Here is a 17,075-nt window from a genome sequence, read left to right as displayed (position 1 = left end):
CCATGACTCAGCCATGAAGAGGATAGACATTTACAATGGAAGACAATGACGAGGGGAATTAAGAGAAGAGGAGAGAGGAGATGGAGCCAGCTGGCACTCCAGGCCACCTGCCCAAATCCTTCACACATTTTTCTATTGTGTTTCTTGACTTTTTCTTGTTGGTTAGCAGGAGATCTTTGTATAGTCTAGATATTAGTCCCTAGTCAGTTTAATTTAATTTTATTTTTTTTGAATTTTAGTTTATCTATTTTTTATACAGCAGGTTCTTATTAGTTATCTATTTTATACATATTAGTGTATATACGTCAATCCTAATCTCCCAATTCATCCCACCACCACCCCGCCCCACCAGTTTCCCCCCTTGGTGTCCATACATTTGTTCTCTACATCTGTGTCTCTATTTCTGCCCTGCAAACTGGTTCATCTGTACCATTTTTCTAGGTTCCACATATCCTAGTCAGTTTTAGACATTGCAGACATCTCACAATCCGTCATTCTTTTTGCATGAAACACTATTTTCTGTTATTAAAGTAGATAAATCTTCCTTCTTTAGTTGGTATTCTGCTGATATATCTTCTTTTGTCCTTCGATTTTCAGCATTTTCTTTTAAAGAGCATGAAACTAGATTCTCTCTCTCTCTCTCTCTCTCTCTTTTAGGCAGTCTGTCTCTAGCTTTGAAATGGTGAGAGTACTCCATTTTCTGATAAATCTAGATTTATGTCCACTTCATTTTATTGTGCTCCTATTTACCATAATGTTTTTGTTTGTTTGTTTTTGTTTGCCTTTTATTCTCTTTTCCAGCCCTCTTTTGGTTGATTAGGTTTCTACTTTTTACACTCTTCTGCTTTGGAAGGTATGCATTCAATGTCTTTATACTGAATGATTACCCATACATTTTAACTTAAAGTTTGACTTAAGAAAGACTAAAGTCTGGGGCTTCCCTGGTGGCGCAGTGGTTGCGCGTCCGCCTGCCGATGCAGGGGAACCGGGTTCGCGCCCCGGTCTGGGAGGATCCCACATGCCGCGGAGCTGCTGGGCCCGTGAGCCATGGCCGCTGGGCCTGCGCGTCCGGAGCCTGTGCTCCGCAACGGGAGAGGCCGCAACAGAGGGAGGCCCGCATACCACAAAAAAAAAAAAAAAAAGAAAAAAGAAAGACTAAAGTTAATTAATGATTCCACTCTCCTCCCAAGCAAGCCAAGGACTTAAGATTTTAACTCCAAATTTCCCTGCCAATTCTTCATATTATTGGTATGTCTTATTCTACTTGCATCTTTTCTGCCCTCCATAAATCATTATTATTTTTGTCTATTCACAATCAATAATTACTACCATTCTGTATCATCTTTTTCTGTGTTTGATTTCTTGCTTTATGAATTTCATCCTTTCGTAGTTTATTTTAGTAGGACTCACGATTAGTAAATTCTCTGCCTTTGTTTGAAAATCTCTATTTGTCCTCTTGAATTATCATTTAGTTATAACATTTGAATTTGGTGGTAATTTTCTTTCAGCATATTGAAAAGTATTCCATTATTTTCTAGTATATCTATTTATTTTGAGAAGACTGTTATTGGTCTAATTATTGAGTCTTATGCATAATCTATAATGTTGCTCTAGTAGCTCTTAAAGTTTTTCTGACTTTACTGTTCTGCAGTTCCAGTATGATATGTATAGGTGTACTTTTTTGTAAATTCCTGTCAGAACATACTGTGCTTTTTTATTTTGAGGTACCGTATGTCTTATTAATTCTGGAAATTCTCTGTCACTTTTTCAGTATTGACTATCACCTATTCACTCTTTTCTCTTCTTGGGGACTCATTTCAGACTTATACTGGACTTTATTTTTACTGTTTTCATGTCTCTTAACCTGCCTTTTACAGTTTCCACTTCTTTTGTTTTTGTTTTGTTTTTTTACTCACAAAACTATACTTTATTCCGATCTCATTAGCTTTTCTCTTTTTCTGTCCCAGGATCCCATCCAGGACACCATACCATATTTGGTTATCAGATCTCCTTAGGCTCCTCTTGGCTGTGACAGTTCTCAGACATTCAGACATTCCTTGTTTGCAGGAGTACTGGTCAGGTATTTTGTAGAATGCTCCCCAGTTTGGGTTCGCCCATGATTTTCTCATGGTTAGACTGGGGTTATGTTTTTGCGGGGAGGAAGGCCACAGAGGTAAACCGCCCTTCTCACCACATTAGTTAAAGGGTACATATTTTCAAGATGACTTATCACTGATAATGCTAACCTTGGTCACTTGGTCAAGGCAGTGCTTGCCAGGTTTCTCCTCTGTGAAGTGTCACAGTTTCTACTTCTTTATTCCTCTGTGCGGCATTCAGGTGACTTCTTCAACCCTATCTTCCACTTACTAATTATCATTTTGTTCAGATGTCATTAAGTTAAGGACTTCAAACTGGGAAATTATCTAATCTGTTAATTAACCAATCATTGTATCTAATCTGCTATTTAACCATTCGCTGAATTTTTACTTTCTGTATGTATAGAATTCCCATTTGTTTCTCAAATCTGCCTGTTCCTTTTTCACAGCGTTTGTTCTTTCCTGGTATTTTCTATTTCTTCTTACACTTCTTTAAACATTTCAATGTATTTTTATAGTCTCTTTCAAAATGTTCCATTATCTTAAAATCTTGAGGTGCTAATCTTCCTCACTGAATATATGTACTGCCTGTGGCTTATGGTGGGTCATTTCCTGTATAACTGTTTATCGTAAGCTCCTCTTCCACGGACATTGTCTTCTCTTGGGGATTCCAGTTGGTCTGGACTGTAGAAGTATCCCTCCAGAGTGGTTTTGCTCTTGTGTCTACCAGATGGCAAAGAGTTGTCACCACCCCAGAATGAATTTCTTATCCTAATTTATTTGCTTAGAGATTCCCATACCATGTGGATAGTATACATTCTGCTTCCAAGTCCATGTGGCATGGACTTGGTGTTTTGATTTCTCAGCGGAATTATTTTACCCAGAGGTCCTGTTAGACATATACCTCTTACCTGTAACAGGGTGGTGGGCAAAGTTTTACAGGTTCCTTTCTCAGCAAGGGACCCAGTTTCATGCATGAGTCTTCGTGCCAGCTCCCCATGTCATCTTCGGTGCCTGTATGATTACTAATACCCAATCTGCAACAGGAGTTTCTTGAGGGTTTCTTTACACACAGCAGCTTCCCCTCAACCCCTGCTGGTACAGTCATTGTTTGGGTACCCAACTCATTCATCATTTCTTGCCCCTGAAGATTTCACTTTCTTTCTTGCAAGTTCAGCTCCGCATTTAAATATTTGATGGTGTTCTATTTTATGCAGCAGCTCTAGGTATTTGTAGTAGGAGGGTCCCATGTTTTGTAAGCCTGTCATATGGATGAAAACCACAATTCACTATAGTTCTTTATGACCCATCTTATCCCAACTAACCAGAGCCTTGGAAGACAGGGACCTTGCCTGATTCATGGTTGTATTCCCCATGCAGAGGCTAAATAGCAGAAGCATGAAGGTGGCATGTTAGAGTTCAGAGTCTGCAGTCCCAGATGTATTGAGCAGAACCCAGTTCTGTTTCTACCTTCTCCTCCCTCACAAAACCCAGTTCTTTCCCCTCTTATTTGACACATCTTATAACTTTGCATCTATTTGTGCATCTGCCCACTGTTTACATGTCTCATGAGGGCATGGCCCACTCTGTTTTGTTCATCATTGTACCTCCAATGGTTGATGGTAGGTGATCAGTAATTACATGTTGCATGAATAAATGAACAAATTAATGCATCTCAGGCAGCTGTCCTGACACCATTCCTAGCCTCAGAGTTCTGAAACCCCTGCTGTTTATGACATCAGCAGAGTCCTGCCTTGCAAACAGTGGGTCACCAACTGACTCAACGCTCACCAAAATGACTGTGTGAAAGCCAACCCAGGGATGTCACCACATCTTCCCAAGTATAAAACTCCAGGGTCAGGACCAGACCCCAGGCAGCCCTTAGCAGATACTGTCCCAGACTCTGCCCTCACCACCTCCCCCTGAGGCCCATTCTTCCTATATGACACAGAGCTGATCAGGTACACTCACTCCCCTAAGATGTCTGGCCAATCCTTAGGGCTGGATTCCCAAGCTCTGAGCCAGTCCTTGGGAGTGGGGCACCAGAAGAGCAGAGAGGCCTTCCTGGACAGAAACACTTCTCAATCTTCCCAGAAAAGAAAATGTTCCACAGTTTTGCCTCTCTTTAAGAGTTAAAGCATTGTTATCTGACTTCACCTCCATCACTGAGGAGCCATAAGACTCAAATGAAATAATAGATGTAAAAACGCAGTGATGGGCACAGGAATGGTCCTTACAGACAATCCCGTCCCCTGGCTGCCCTCCTGGCCGCATCTCTGGTGCATCCTCAGGGACCTGGAGATCAGCCTCCTCCCACCTTACATCTCGTTTCATAGACCACAACGACAGATCTCGCGGCACCAGGCAAAGGTGGGTGTCACCGCAGACTTCAGGGCTTTTAATTGGTAGTTTTTTCTAATTATAAATGCAGGACATGTTTATTGTAGAAATAGGAAAACATAGAACGTCACAAAGAAGAAGAAACGATTTATAGGATCCCACTCAGAGCACTATCTCTGTTTAGGTACACCGTCTTTAAGTCTCGTGACTTTAAAAAATCTGGATCATCTCTTCATACAGTTGTCCATCCTGCCGCCTCTACTTAACATTATAGAATGAACCCTTCCCTCAAGTTGAAACTTTTTGCAATAAAACTTTAAAACATGTCTTGTAAATATCTCATGATGGATGTCCCATGATTTATTTATTGCCTTGCCAATAACTAGCTATACGAGTCGTTTCCTCATTACAAGTTTCTGAACAGACGAGTTAAATGATAAAACGTTGTTCAGCAGACTGGGTTTCCATTTATTTGTTCAGGAAGGGTTTCTAAGCCACTTGGTCGCTGTCCCCACCCCACGCCGGGTCCCTGGTCTCAACGCTTGTGTGCTGTGGGTGAGACAACGTGCCACAAGAGAGGAAGACTGAGGAAGAAGGACTTTCGGGCCACCAGTGTCAGATTTGGTTCAGGAAAATAAAACAATAAATAGGAATAAGCAGCCCTGCTGTGTCTGTCAGTATGGGGGCGGAAGTAGCAGAGTCCTGGCTCAGCTGGTGGGGGTTTGTGGTGGGAAATGGAGAGCAGCCACAGAGGACAGGGTCTTAAGACAGGGTCTTAAGACAGTGCAGCTCTGTCACTGTGTGATGTGGCAGTTTCCACAAGCTGCCTGCCACTTTCCTCCACTACACAAAGTGGACAACATGCACCTCGCGGCACACAGAGTGTTTCTGAAAGGACCTGCCCTTGTTATTTCACTAAATTTGGCACACATGGGTGCCCCCCAACAAAGCATTTGCATTCACAACTAAATATCCACATGTCCCCTTATGCTTTATCACACAGATGTGGCCTAATAAAACGTGTCCGTCTTTGTGATGATAGCTCAGAAAATCATAATTGCTGCTAAAAATGTGTTGGTGCTGAGGGTGGGAATTCTAAATGTTTGTGACTTTAAGGTAAACCAATACAGGCTTGACTAACGCCTGTCCCCGCTCCTTGTTAACTGTACGTGTTTATGTATTAAATTCACAAGTTGACTCAGTGGGCCTGCGCTTTCCCGGGACACAGAGGGAGGAGGCTGGAGCGGCAGCGAGCCCAGGAGGGCAGCCTCCTGACAGCAAGGGCAGTTTGGAAATGAAGCGGCAGCCACAGGGCCCTGAGGCTCACTTTCCAAGTCAGTGACAAGGTCCAGGGCTGGAGGCAGTCTGCTAGACAAGGCCGGTTCTACCTCGCTTGGGCTCGGCCAGTCTGCGTGGGTGGGATGTGGGCGTTACAGCCTGGGGCACAGGCAGGGGTCCACAGGAACGTTCCCACTGGCATTAGGCCAGATGCCCTCCGTAAGGGTCTCTGTCAGGCCCCCTGATGATCAAGTCAAGGACTCTGGTCCCAGCGAGCCCCTTGTCTACTTGCTCCAGAGAGATGTCGCCCAGCTGGAGGCCAGGAGGTGGACCCAGTGACCTGTCCAGGGCTCTTGCTGGACTCTCCATGAAAGCTCCCAAGTCAGGGAGAAGCGAGAGCTGGGGTGAGAAGAGAGAAAGACAGGGGTAAGAAGGAAGAGTGTGAGAGGTGGGGCAGGAGCAGGCCTTGGGCTCCTGAGTGCATAACAAACTGGGGGGTCCCCATCATGGGAAGGTCTCTGCTGGTTCCAGGAAACCCCGGGCCCACCAGCCTCCCTAAAGCCTGAGGTCCCCTCGTGAGTGATAACCAGAACCAGCGAGGAAACCTTTGTGATCTGGGACAACGGGAGTCGGAGGTCCACATGTGCCCCTCAGCAATACCCACCTTCAGAGCCTGGCCCGGCTTTTAGAGGAGGGTAGCCCAGGACACATGGCTTTCTGTTTCAACCTAGTTAGAGGGACTTGTGGGAGAGGGGAGACTGCTTTCTACCAGAAACAATGAGGGGAGTGGCCAGGAAGAGGGGGCTCTGCTAGCTTCACTCTGGGGGATATACAATTCTGAAATTCAGTAATTCTATAAGTGAGGGGCACCATGTTTCTATAGCTCAGTTTTATCATTCCTCGTATGGATTCTATACAGTAAGAGGTTAAAAATGCTGCACAAATCACAACAGGCAATGAAGTCAGGGCCGGGCGGGAGGACTTCCATGTACAAACAAGAGGCAGAAGTGGGCCCTGCCGCTTGGTTTCTCCCTGGAAGCCTCCAGTTCCTTCCTGCCATGGGTCCTTGAGGCTTATTTCCATTGCTGGGCACCATCCCTGGCTCTCCATGGGCACCTCCCCTGCCCCACAGTCAGTGGGGTGACCAACTTATCCCAATCTGCCCAGACGTCTTCAGTTTTAAAACTGAAAGTCCTGTGTCCCAGGAACCCCCTCGGGCCTGGGCAAATCGAGGCAGTGGGTCACATTGAGAAGCAGGGCCCTACAGGCCATTGTTTCTTGGAAACGTGAGGGTCTCTTCGAGAGCTGAGTGCAAACAGCGAAGCCTGGGGAAGACCCTCCCACTTGTAAACATGCAGTAAAGGCTCACGAGTGAGTGAGGCCCAGGCTCCGGCGTCCACACTCAGCTCCCCACCACTTCCCTCAAATGCACTGTGAATCAAAAGCAAAGCAGCACAATTTCAGAAGGGCCTGGAGCACAGGCAGGAAGGACATGTAAAACAGACTGAGAATGCGGTCAGTTTAATTCCATCCTGAAATCTCTCTGGCAGCCAGTCGGGCAGGACAAGTGTGGCTCTGGCAGCCTGCCGCCCTCCCCCTCCCCTCTGCCACTGTCCCCTTTCCCCAGGCCAACAGGGGCCTCACCGCGTTCTCTAGCCGGCTCCTCTCCTGGGGTGTCCCACGGGCTCAGCCCAGGAACTGTCTGCTATTCACACCCCACACCTGTCCCACTTACATTTCCTAGGTTCCCTCTATGCCCAACAAGCTGGCTGGGTTAGAAAAACTAATTCTGACTTGAGGCCTGCTGTGTTGTTTCCCAAACTCCACCTGGGGTCACATCTGGGAGACGTGAGCTAGACATGGCATAGCTTCCTGGAGCATCAGTGTTACTCCAAGATTTGGGGGGAAATACAACATATTATTTGGAAGCATGTAGATATACTGTGGAGGAAAATATAAAATACACTTGATTCTAGGATGAAATATAAAATACTACAGAAATGTAATATTCATGATTAGTTAAACCGCATTTCCACACACCACCCTTCATCCCCTTGTCCTACTCCATTGTGGAGACTGGTCATTCCCTTCTAGAATTCAGGGCATCTTGGTGGGAAGACTGACAGCCACTAGCTTGCTACACCCTCCCTGGTGCCCTCTGCATTTTAACTGAGGCCTTCTGTGCTCTAGGCCAGCATCTCTCAAGGGTGTTGGATGGAGCACCCTTTAGAACATAAATAGGTATGGCTGATGTTTGGGTAAACAAAATAAAACTTGTCATCAGGACTCTCAGGTTCCTACAGGACTTGGTACACACTAAATGATAAAGAAAGGATTAGTTTGCCCATATTTATAGAGGCAGTGGTCAGCCTTGTGGGGGTCAGTGCCAATGCTGACCAGACTGAGTGTCCCACAGGTCACAAGTCCTGGGGTTACTGCGCCGGCTGGTGCCTTCTCCCCAAGCCACAGCCTTCACAGCATCTCCACCCAACAAGGCAACGAGGCTGGGAAGACAGCTCTGGAAGAGGGCTGCTCACTGGATAGGATCATCCCATCCAGCCAGCCCACAGTGTAGTCTGAAACTCCTGGCCTTGGGTTCATCCTTCACCCCGATCAAATTTAATCCATCCCAGGGAATCAAGGTCCACGAAACCAAGAGAGCTGGGATTGATCGCAGACAACCCGGCCAGCCGCACCCTCCTCTTTTGCCAGGTTTCAGAGCAGGTCTCCAGGCAAAGCTCAGACCCAGCTGGCCCTGCTCCTGGTCTCATCTCAATCAGCAACTTTGCATGAGATGGGAATCTGAGAACCTGAAAGGACCTCAGAGATCACTGAGCTCAGGCCCCAAGGTTCACGGATGAAAGAATCCAGAACTGAGAGGCATTCTGGGGCCGTGGGAAGAAAGGCGCTGGGAGTGAGATGACCCTGGTGGGAATTCCCGCTTTGCCATTGACTGGATATGTGATCTTGGATGTGCCTCGATTTCAAGTGTGAAATGGAGATGCTGATACCTCCCTTGCAGGGCTGTCATTACGAATAGAAAAAGCTTAAGAACATAGATTGAAAAATCAAATTCAAGGGAAAATACAACCATTCAGCTAAGGCCAGAAGAAAAGCTGGAAACATGTAAATCTGTAAGATCCCATCCACCTACTAAAAGCAAGCTTTAAATCTGTCCTTAAATCTTCCTAAAAGGCAAAGTAGAAGAGAAACTGAATGGGTTATAAGGTTTGGTAATCATTCCATTGCAGAATGAAAATCAAGTTTTACCTGATATCAAGACTTGCTGTTTAGGGGCTTCCCTGGTGGCGCAGTGGTTGCGCGTCCGCCTGCCGATGCAGGGGAACCGGGTTCGCGCCCCGGTCCGGGAGGATCCCACGTGCCGCGGAGCGGCTGGGCCCGTGAGCCATGGCCGCTGGGCCTGCGCGTCCGGAGCCTGTGCTCCGCAACGGGAGAGGCCACAACAGTGAGAGGCCCGCGTACCACTGTTTAGCTACAGTAATCAAGACATTGTGGTATTGGCAGAGAGATATACACATATATCAATGAAGCATGATAGAAAACCCAGAATGGACCCACACAAGTATGGCCAACTGATCTTCAACAAAGATACAAAGGCAATTCAATAGAGAAAGGAGAGTCTTGTCAACAAATGGTGCAGGAACAATTGCATAACCACAGGCAAAACAATGAATCTTGACCTAAACCTCAAATCTCTACAAAAATTAACTCAAAATGGATCATAGATTTAAATGTAAAATTATAAAACTTTTAGAAGAAAACAGAGGATTTCTCCTTCAGGAGTTAGGATTTGGTGAAGACTTTTTAGACATGACACAAAAAGCAGTATCCAGGAAATTAAAAATTGATAAATTGGACTTTATCACAATCAAAACCTTTTTCTCTGTGAAAGATTCTGTTAAGAGGATGAAAACACAAGCTATAGACTGGGAGAAAATATTTGCAAACCACATGCCCAACAAAGGACTTGTATCTCACATACGTAAAGAACTCTCAAAACAACAATTTAAAAATCCAATTAGAAAATGGAGGGACTTCCCTGGTGGCGCAGTGGTTAAGAATCCGCCTGCCAGTGCAGGGGACATGGGTTCAATCCCTGGTCCGGGAAGAACCCACATGTCATGGAGCAACTAAGCCCGTGAGCCACAACAACAGAGCCCGCATGCCACAACTACTGAAGCCCGCGCACCTAGAGCCCGTGCTCCGCAACAAGAGAAGCCATCGCAAGGAGAAGCCTGCGCACCACAACAAAGAATAGCCCCAGCTCGCCGCAACTAGAGAAAGCCTGAGCGTAGCAATGAAGATCCAATGCAGCCAAAAATAATAAAGAAAAGAAGGAAGAAAGAAAGAGAGAGAAAGAAAGAAAAAGGAAAAGAAAAATGGACAAATATATGAACAGATATTTCAGTGAAGAGCATATACACATGGCAAGTGAGCATATGAAAAGATGTTCAACATCACCAGCCATTAGGGAAATGCAAGTTAAGACTATGGTGAGATCTCACTACACACCAATTCGAATAGCTAAAATACTCTGCTTCCTGTTCCCTGAGACCTTGCACAGGTCACCTCCCATCCTGGGCCCATTTCTTCATCTGGAGGAGGTTCCTGATGGTGTTTACATTCTATTGTTGCATAAAAATGGGGTCCTTTGGTTTATTTTCACCAGGGGCAATGCCTCTCTGTAGGGGTGGAATTCTTAAAAAAAAAAAAAAAAAAAAAAAAAAAGGATAGCTAAAATAAAAAGCAGTAACAACACCAAATGCTGGCCAGGATGTAGAGAAACAATTTCTCATACCCTGCTGGTGCAAATGTAAAATGTTATGGCCACTCTGGAAAACAGTTTGGCAGTTTCTTTTAAAAATCAGTGTGCAAAAAAAAAAAAAAAAAAATCAGTGTGCAACTACCATATGACCTAGCAAATGATGCACTCCTGGGCATTTACCTCAGAGAAATGAGAGTTTATGTCCACACAAAAACATATACATGATTGTTCATAGCAGCTTTATTTGTAATAGCCCCAAACAGGAAACAACCCAAAAGTCCTTCAATAGGTGAATGGCTGGACAAATCACGATACATCCATGCCATGGAATAGTACTCAGCAATAAAAAGGAACAAACTATTGATACATGGAACAGCTTGGGTCAATCTCAAGGGCATTAAGGTTAATGAAAAAAGCCAGTCTCAAAAGGTCACACACATATTGCATGACTCCATTTATATAATGTTCTCAAAAATGACAAAATTGCAGCGCTAGAGAACATATCAGGGATAGGACTCGGAAGGAGACCTTTGTGGAGAAGGGATAGTTCTGTCTTGAAGCAGTGGGGTGGTGGCTCCCTGAGTCTGTACACACGATCGAATGGCCTGGAACTATACTCACACATCATGGCAATGTCAATTTCCTGCTTTTGGTATTACACTGTAATTATGTAAGATGAAATCCTTGGGAGGAACTGGGTAAACACAGGACCTCTCAGCACTGCTTTTCCTATGAATCTATAATTATTTCAAAATAAATCCCTCTTCCACTTGTTCTGTGGCAGCACAGGTCACGAATTCATCACCAGGAGACACGAGGAAAGCTAGGAAGGGCTTTGAGCATAGTTACTGGAGGAGCGGGTCTAAGTGACCTTTGACCCCCATCCCACCCATTCCCATAGTTCTCCCTCCCCACCCCCCAAACCATCCCCCCAAACTGCCTCCCCAACACACACACACAAGCAGGGCAAGGTGGGCCTCTCAGGGGACAGACACCCTGGAGATCATAATATATGCTGTCCCCAATGTCAGAGAAATACACCCTGACATTGGGGACAGGGAGGGAGGAGCATATCTTAATCCACCAGGTTGAAGAAGGAATTCTTTGGCCCAGGGGATTCTCTTCAGAGTGTCTCCCCAAGCATGGATTGCAGGTTGCTGGGATATAGCACTTTCCTCTGGAAACTGAGAAGTTAAGCCCAAGCTGCTGCCCCATGATTGGGGATCAGAGGTCTCAGGACGTTATGGACACAGGCCAGGACAAAGCACCTCTCCCTCATTTGGGGGCCTCCCTCCCAGGTCACAGGTCACAGGTCACCAGAGCCACCCAGGCCAAGCTGTGAGATTTGTCTATCCCTTTCTTCCCACTGTTCTTCCCCAGCCTTCCGTCCCCACTGACTGGATATCCATTATTTCCCTACACTGGGGTCCTGGGTATGTTTAAGTTCCCAAAATTTGGGCAGCAATTACCAAACGACCACTCCTTCTATAAGACAACCTCAGTTTGGCCCCAAAAGTTGCATTTTCAGAAGAAACAGATCTCTTTGAGGCTGCCAGGATAAGTTAGCCAAAAGGCTACCCGCTAACTCCCCCACCCCGCCCCATAATTGTTGAATGAACCTGTTTTTAATTTAGAGCTTTGGAGTTCTGGATGCCGAACTGCTCCCTCTAACAATGACTGGCGAGCAGGTCCTCTAGTTCTTAAGAATGCTGTAACCCAGAGGCAATTGAGACTGTCTCTAGATTAAATACGATTGTATTGACTCCTGCAGAAGGAAGTAGCAAAAACTCACCCTGAGCCTGAGAGTCACCAGGCTCTTGAGATGAGATCAGGAGGAATGAAAGGGTCTGAGCCTGTTAGTGGTTACGCGGATCTGTGCTGCAGCCACGGCAGTGGCCCCTGGTCACGGCTGGGATGTGTGTGTCACCAGGGCCTGGAGAAAGCCCTGACCACTCGGAACAAGCACATCTAAGGAATCTCCACGCGCTAACGCTGAGCTGACCAGTGCCGTGCGACAGAGATGGCCAGGCGCACAGGGGTTAGGGGTTCTGACTTGGAGGATCACGTTCCTGGTTCCTCTACACTCCACCCTTTCTGGCTATGCATCCAAGCCCAAAGGACCAGCCTCACTAAGCCTTGTTTTCCTCATCATTAATGGGGACAGTAACAGCATCCAGTTGACACAACTGTAATGACGACTGCATATGGGTAAGATATTTCCATAGTTCCCAGTAAATTCAGACAGATCTATTGCTATTTGCTACTATTGCTATTTTGGGATATTATTATTAACTGTAGTTTTTTTTTAACTATTAACTATGTCTCATAGAATGAGGCGTAATTGGTGGAATAATCGATCCTAAATGAGGTTTGAATTCACAGTCTTGTTTGCTGAGGCGAGAACTGACCTCACAATGATGCCAATCCCAGAAAGCCCAGTATGGTTTACAAAGCCATTTCCTCTGCCTCATTCCACATAATCCTTATGAAGGCCTCTTCCACCCTGCCTCCGGGAGGAGGGAATTGTTCATATTACCCAGTTTTTTTTCACATAAGGACTCCGAGGCTCAGGAATGCGTCCCTGTGTTACTAGTTAGTAAGGGGATGGCATGGGGCTTGGATCTGAGTCTCCTGGCTTCATCCCCTTTCCCCAAACTATATGGTATGTGGTGTTTTGCAAGAATGTCATAAAGCCTATTGGTTAGTCTGTCCCAACAACAAGGAACCTAGAAAAATGATGGGTCTTCAGGTTGGGTGTCCTGTGTTCCTCCCATGTCACACATGTCATGACATGTGCAGTCCATACCCCCCTGGGAGGGTGCATGGCAGCCACCAAACCTCTCATTGGGAGAAGGAAATCTCTCATCAAATAGCAAAGCCCCCAGAAGCCAGCCCTACCCCCTGGAAGAAACGACTTCAGGGAGTTTAACTAATGGAATTCCAGCCCCCAGATTTGCCTTGAGGTATCCAATCTCTTACCTGGTTTCAGGCAGATAAGTGAAGCTAAGTGGAAGTTGCTCCTAACTCTGGTCTTAGAATTACTATAGATCAACGGAGGCAATGATTAAAGGAATCTGGTTTTTAGAGTTCAGAAAACTCTTAACTGGTATGAGCCTTCCGGAGGCCAATTGGCCTGGGCCCAAGCCTCAGGCACGTGTGGCTAAATCATCAGCACGTGATAAATTATCTTACTTTTATAGATCTTCAAAGAAACTGCTGCCATAAACTCATTTATTTTAGGGACTCAGGGCGGGTCTAAATGGATCAATCTCGTTTGGGGTTACCCTTGCTGTCAGCTGTCTCTCCTGCTCCCAACCCTAAGAGTGGTGAAAACAGAGAGAGTTGCCCCCACCCTGGCTCCCTCCTGGGCCTCTCTCTTTTCAGACCACCCGACCGTTGCCCCTGCCCTTTCCTCCCAATTCCTAATTTATAAACCCCAAATTTTCCACAATTCTCTGCTGAAACTTCTCTAAACTCTTTTAAACGATGGAACCAAAACCACACACAGTGCTCTCATCAGGGTCTGGCCACAGGTGAGGAGATTTGAGGATTATTTTAAACTATCTCAAAATTTCTATGTCTTACTTATGTCCAACCATGGAATCAATTCAACCTTTATTTAGTGTGGTGTGGGGAAAGAGCAGAAGCAGGAGTGGGGAGCCCAGCTCTACTGCTAACAATATGAGTAAGTACAGAGATGGGCTCCACTGTGACCTCCAGATCCTTTTCTGTTGGACACACATAACTGGCCCACAGAGACCCCTATCCTCCATTTGTATGTTCTGGGTTCCCCTTAATTGTGCCACTGGAGGCATTACCAGCCCCATCTGATTGTGTGATTGCCGGAAACAACCTCTCTGCACCATAATTCCCACCCTGACCCCAAGGAGCCGTGACCTGTGCTTTACAGCCTCCCACATCCTCACCACTGGAGGGGCATTCCTCAGTTGCTTCTGCCGTGCCAGAAGAGGCAAAAAAGCCCGAGTGTGGATTCAACCATTCCAGTCCTCTTGGACCTGTGAGGGGGTGGAAAGCACTCCTGACCCCCTGGGGAGGAAAAGCATCCTCAGCACACTACTACCTACACTCCTTCACCTACTCCCCATAACTTGCCAGGCACCTGCCTAGACTTTACGGAATAGACTGCGAAAGCCGCTGCTTTCCTGGGGCCAGTTCCGGACCAGGAAAGCTGGTCCAAGAGCTGCAGTGTTGGTTGCCAGCCTAGGGGGAATTCTCAGCATTGCAGGAAGCAGCCCGTTCAGGTAGCAGAGCTCACGCGCTGCCGCCCTTGGGGAAGACGACAGCCTAGCGGAGAACAGCCCTTCTGCCAGCCACCCAGGATGAGATGGGCTCTGATCTTCATCTCAGAGGGACCCCAGCCTGTCCCCTACAAGGCGCCAGACACGGGCAACTCCAAGCCCACTCCCTTAACGAAGTAACTGCCCACAGGAGCCCAAAAAGGAGCCCTGGGGATGTTCTTTTTCAAAGAACAGAACAATTCCCTCGTCTAGTGCCAGGACTATCTGAATAGAATTGGCCCAATAAGCAAGTACTTTCATCACTCTGTTTCCTACCCTGACGAGGGCGTGTGAGCACGCGCGCGAGCACATACTCGCGCAAACACATGCACACACGCACACACGCCCAGCACGCGCTTCCCTGTCCAGGTGCCCCCTCGCCGGCGGCGCAGGGCCCGCGGGGATGCGTCCCGGGGCGCGACACCGACGGAGGGACGGCGGAGGAGGGAGCCCGTCCCCCAAGCGCCTCCCGAGCGCCCGCAGCACCGACGCCAGGACCCCGCCGAAGGTGCGCCCGGCGCGGCTCGGGCCAGGACGTCCCGGGTTCTCCGCTCACCTTAACGTTGCTGAAGATAGAGCGGGGACAGCGGCCGGCTCGGCCCGCAGAGGCGCCGCTGCCCTGGCGCGCGCCGGGGTCGGGTAGGAGCCCCATGGTGGCTGCAGCGCGGGGCCCGGGGCGGGAGGCCGGGCGAGCGGGGCCGGGACGCCTGGGCTGCGGCGGGCGGGCGGCCGGCGAGTGGCGGGTGCGGCGTTGGTGGCCGGAGGAGGCACGCGGCGTGGCCGGAGACTGAGCGCGAGGGTGCGCGCCCAGAAGTTTTATAAGTGGCCGCCGCCGCCACCGCCGATGATGAAACGCGCGCTCCCTCCTCCCTCTTTCCCTCGGGTGTCAAAGGCGCTGCGAGCCCCCGCCCCGCCGCCGCCCCCTCAGACAGGTGTGACGCGGTGGCCGGCTGCGCTTGACCTCATTCCGACCGGAGTTGTCTCCGCGCCCGCAGCCCTGCAGGGACCCGCGAGGCTCGACCGCCCCGGGAGAAGGTCCCGCCCGCTGGAGGGTGGGGGCGGGAGGGGGCGGGAGGTGGCGGGCCCCGCGAGGGCGAGGTCTGAGGGAGGGGGCGGGAGGCTGCGGAGGTGGGGGGCGCCCGGGGCGCTGACGGGGCGGGGTGAATGCCGCGGGCCCGCAGACTGCAGGGGCCCCGAGAAGGGATCGGCAGGGCTGCGGGGACCGGAGGAGACTGGCGGAGGAGCGAGGGGCGCCGGGGGGGCCAGCGGGAGCCAGGGGGGTCGGAGAGGCGCCGACGCTTGTGAAGGGAAGCGGAGCCTCCGCGCCCCTCCCGAGGCGCTCAGGGAGGTTTACAGAGTCGGTCTCTGCTTGTTTGCACTCGCCGAAAACCTGGGCTCTCAGTTCCGGTGATGGCTCTGAGACTTGCAGTGGCTCTCTTTGCGTCCAAGACTGATTTATATTTAAACTGCTCTTTGCGCTGCAGAGGGGCCTGGTAACAACGGTGGAGAGGTGGGGGCCGCCCGGGCTGGGCCTGGACTCTCTGGACGGGAGCCAAGGTAAACTGGAGGTGCTGTCCAGTGTCAGCATGGCTGCGCCTGGCCTGGAGTGTTGAGGGGAGAGGCGGCGCGGGGGAGGGGGTCGTGGACAAATGGGATGGATGCACCCACTGATCTCCTTTTCAGGGCTGGAATAGAACAGACGCGTACTTTTTTTTCCCCCAAGATCTTTTCCACCAGGAGAGGTAGTGCAGAAAAGAGAAAGAAGGTGACACTTTCACGAGAAGGGTAAGAAGGGTCTGCCCAAAGCAGCTGCAGTAAGGAATCCAGTTCTGGGGGTATTTTTCTAACTCCCTAATTCCTGTAGTTCTCTGCAGAACCAACCTCTTCAAGCCCCCACCCTCACATCCCCCCTCCCAGCTATTCCCAGGAAAAGATGCCCCTCAACTCCCAGGAAGATTCGGCTAAGACAGGGGCCACAGGACAGATGGACCATGTGGGTTTCTTACTTCTACCCAAGGCCTGATGCCTTTCTAGGCCTGGTCTGGGCTGTCCGATGTCCAGGGGCTTCTCCTTTCTACCTGTGGCCCAGGACCCTGGACACAACAACACACAGTGCTGGAGGAAAAGCCATTGGACAGTGGGTGGCCTTGGGCCACTTTACTCACCCACAGATCGAGGGGCATCAGAGAGGCTTTCCAGAGCCCTGCAGCAGCCCCAGATCCAGAGTAGGCATGAAACTCCGGTCACCAGTAAGCCGTCTTAGAGAACTTGCAACAC

At 48.7% G+C, this 17,075-nt stretch overlaps 1 protein-coding gene across 1 annotated transcript in view; it reads right to left on the bottom strand.

The window, feature by feature from the left end:
* SLCO2A1 (solute carrier organic anion transporter family member 2A1) overlaps positions 1 to 15,654 on the bottom strand; it is a 78,637-nt gene extending 62,983 nt beyond the window's left edge. Inside the window, exon 1 of the mRNA XM_024131905.3 lies at positions 15,355 to 15,654. Coding sequence (XP_023987673.1) covers positions 15,355 to 15,450 — 96 coding nt within the window. The 5' untranslated portion in view covers positions 15,451 to 15,654. The remainder of the gene's footprint in view (positions 1 to 15,354) is intronic.
* Positions 15,655 to 17,075: the final 1,421 nt, after the last annotated feature.

The sequence above is a fragment of the Physeter macrocephalus genome, chromosome 1 (assembly GCF_002837175.3).
Source record: "Physeter macrocephalus isolate SW-GA chromosome 1, ASM283717v5, whole genome shotgun sequence".
Lineage (NCBI taxonomy): Eukaryota > Metazoa > Chordata > Mammalia > Artiodactyla > Physeteridae > Physeter > Physeter macrocephalus.
This window is presented reverse-complemented; position numbering and strand designations above follow the sequence as displayed.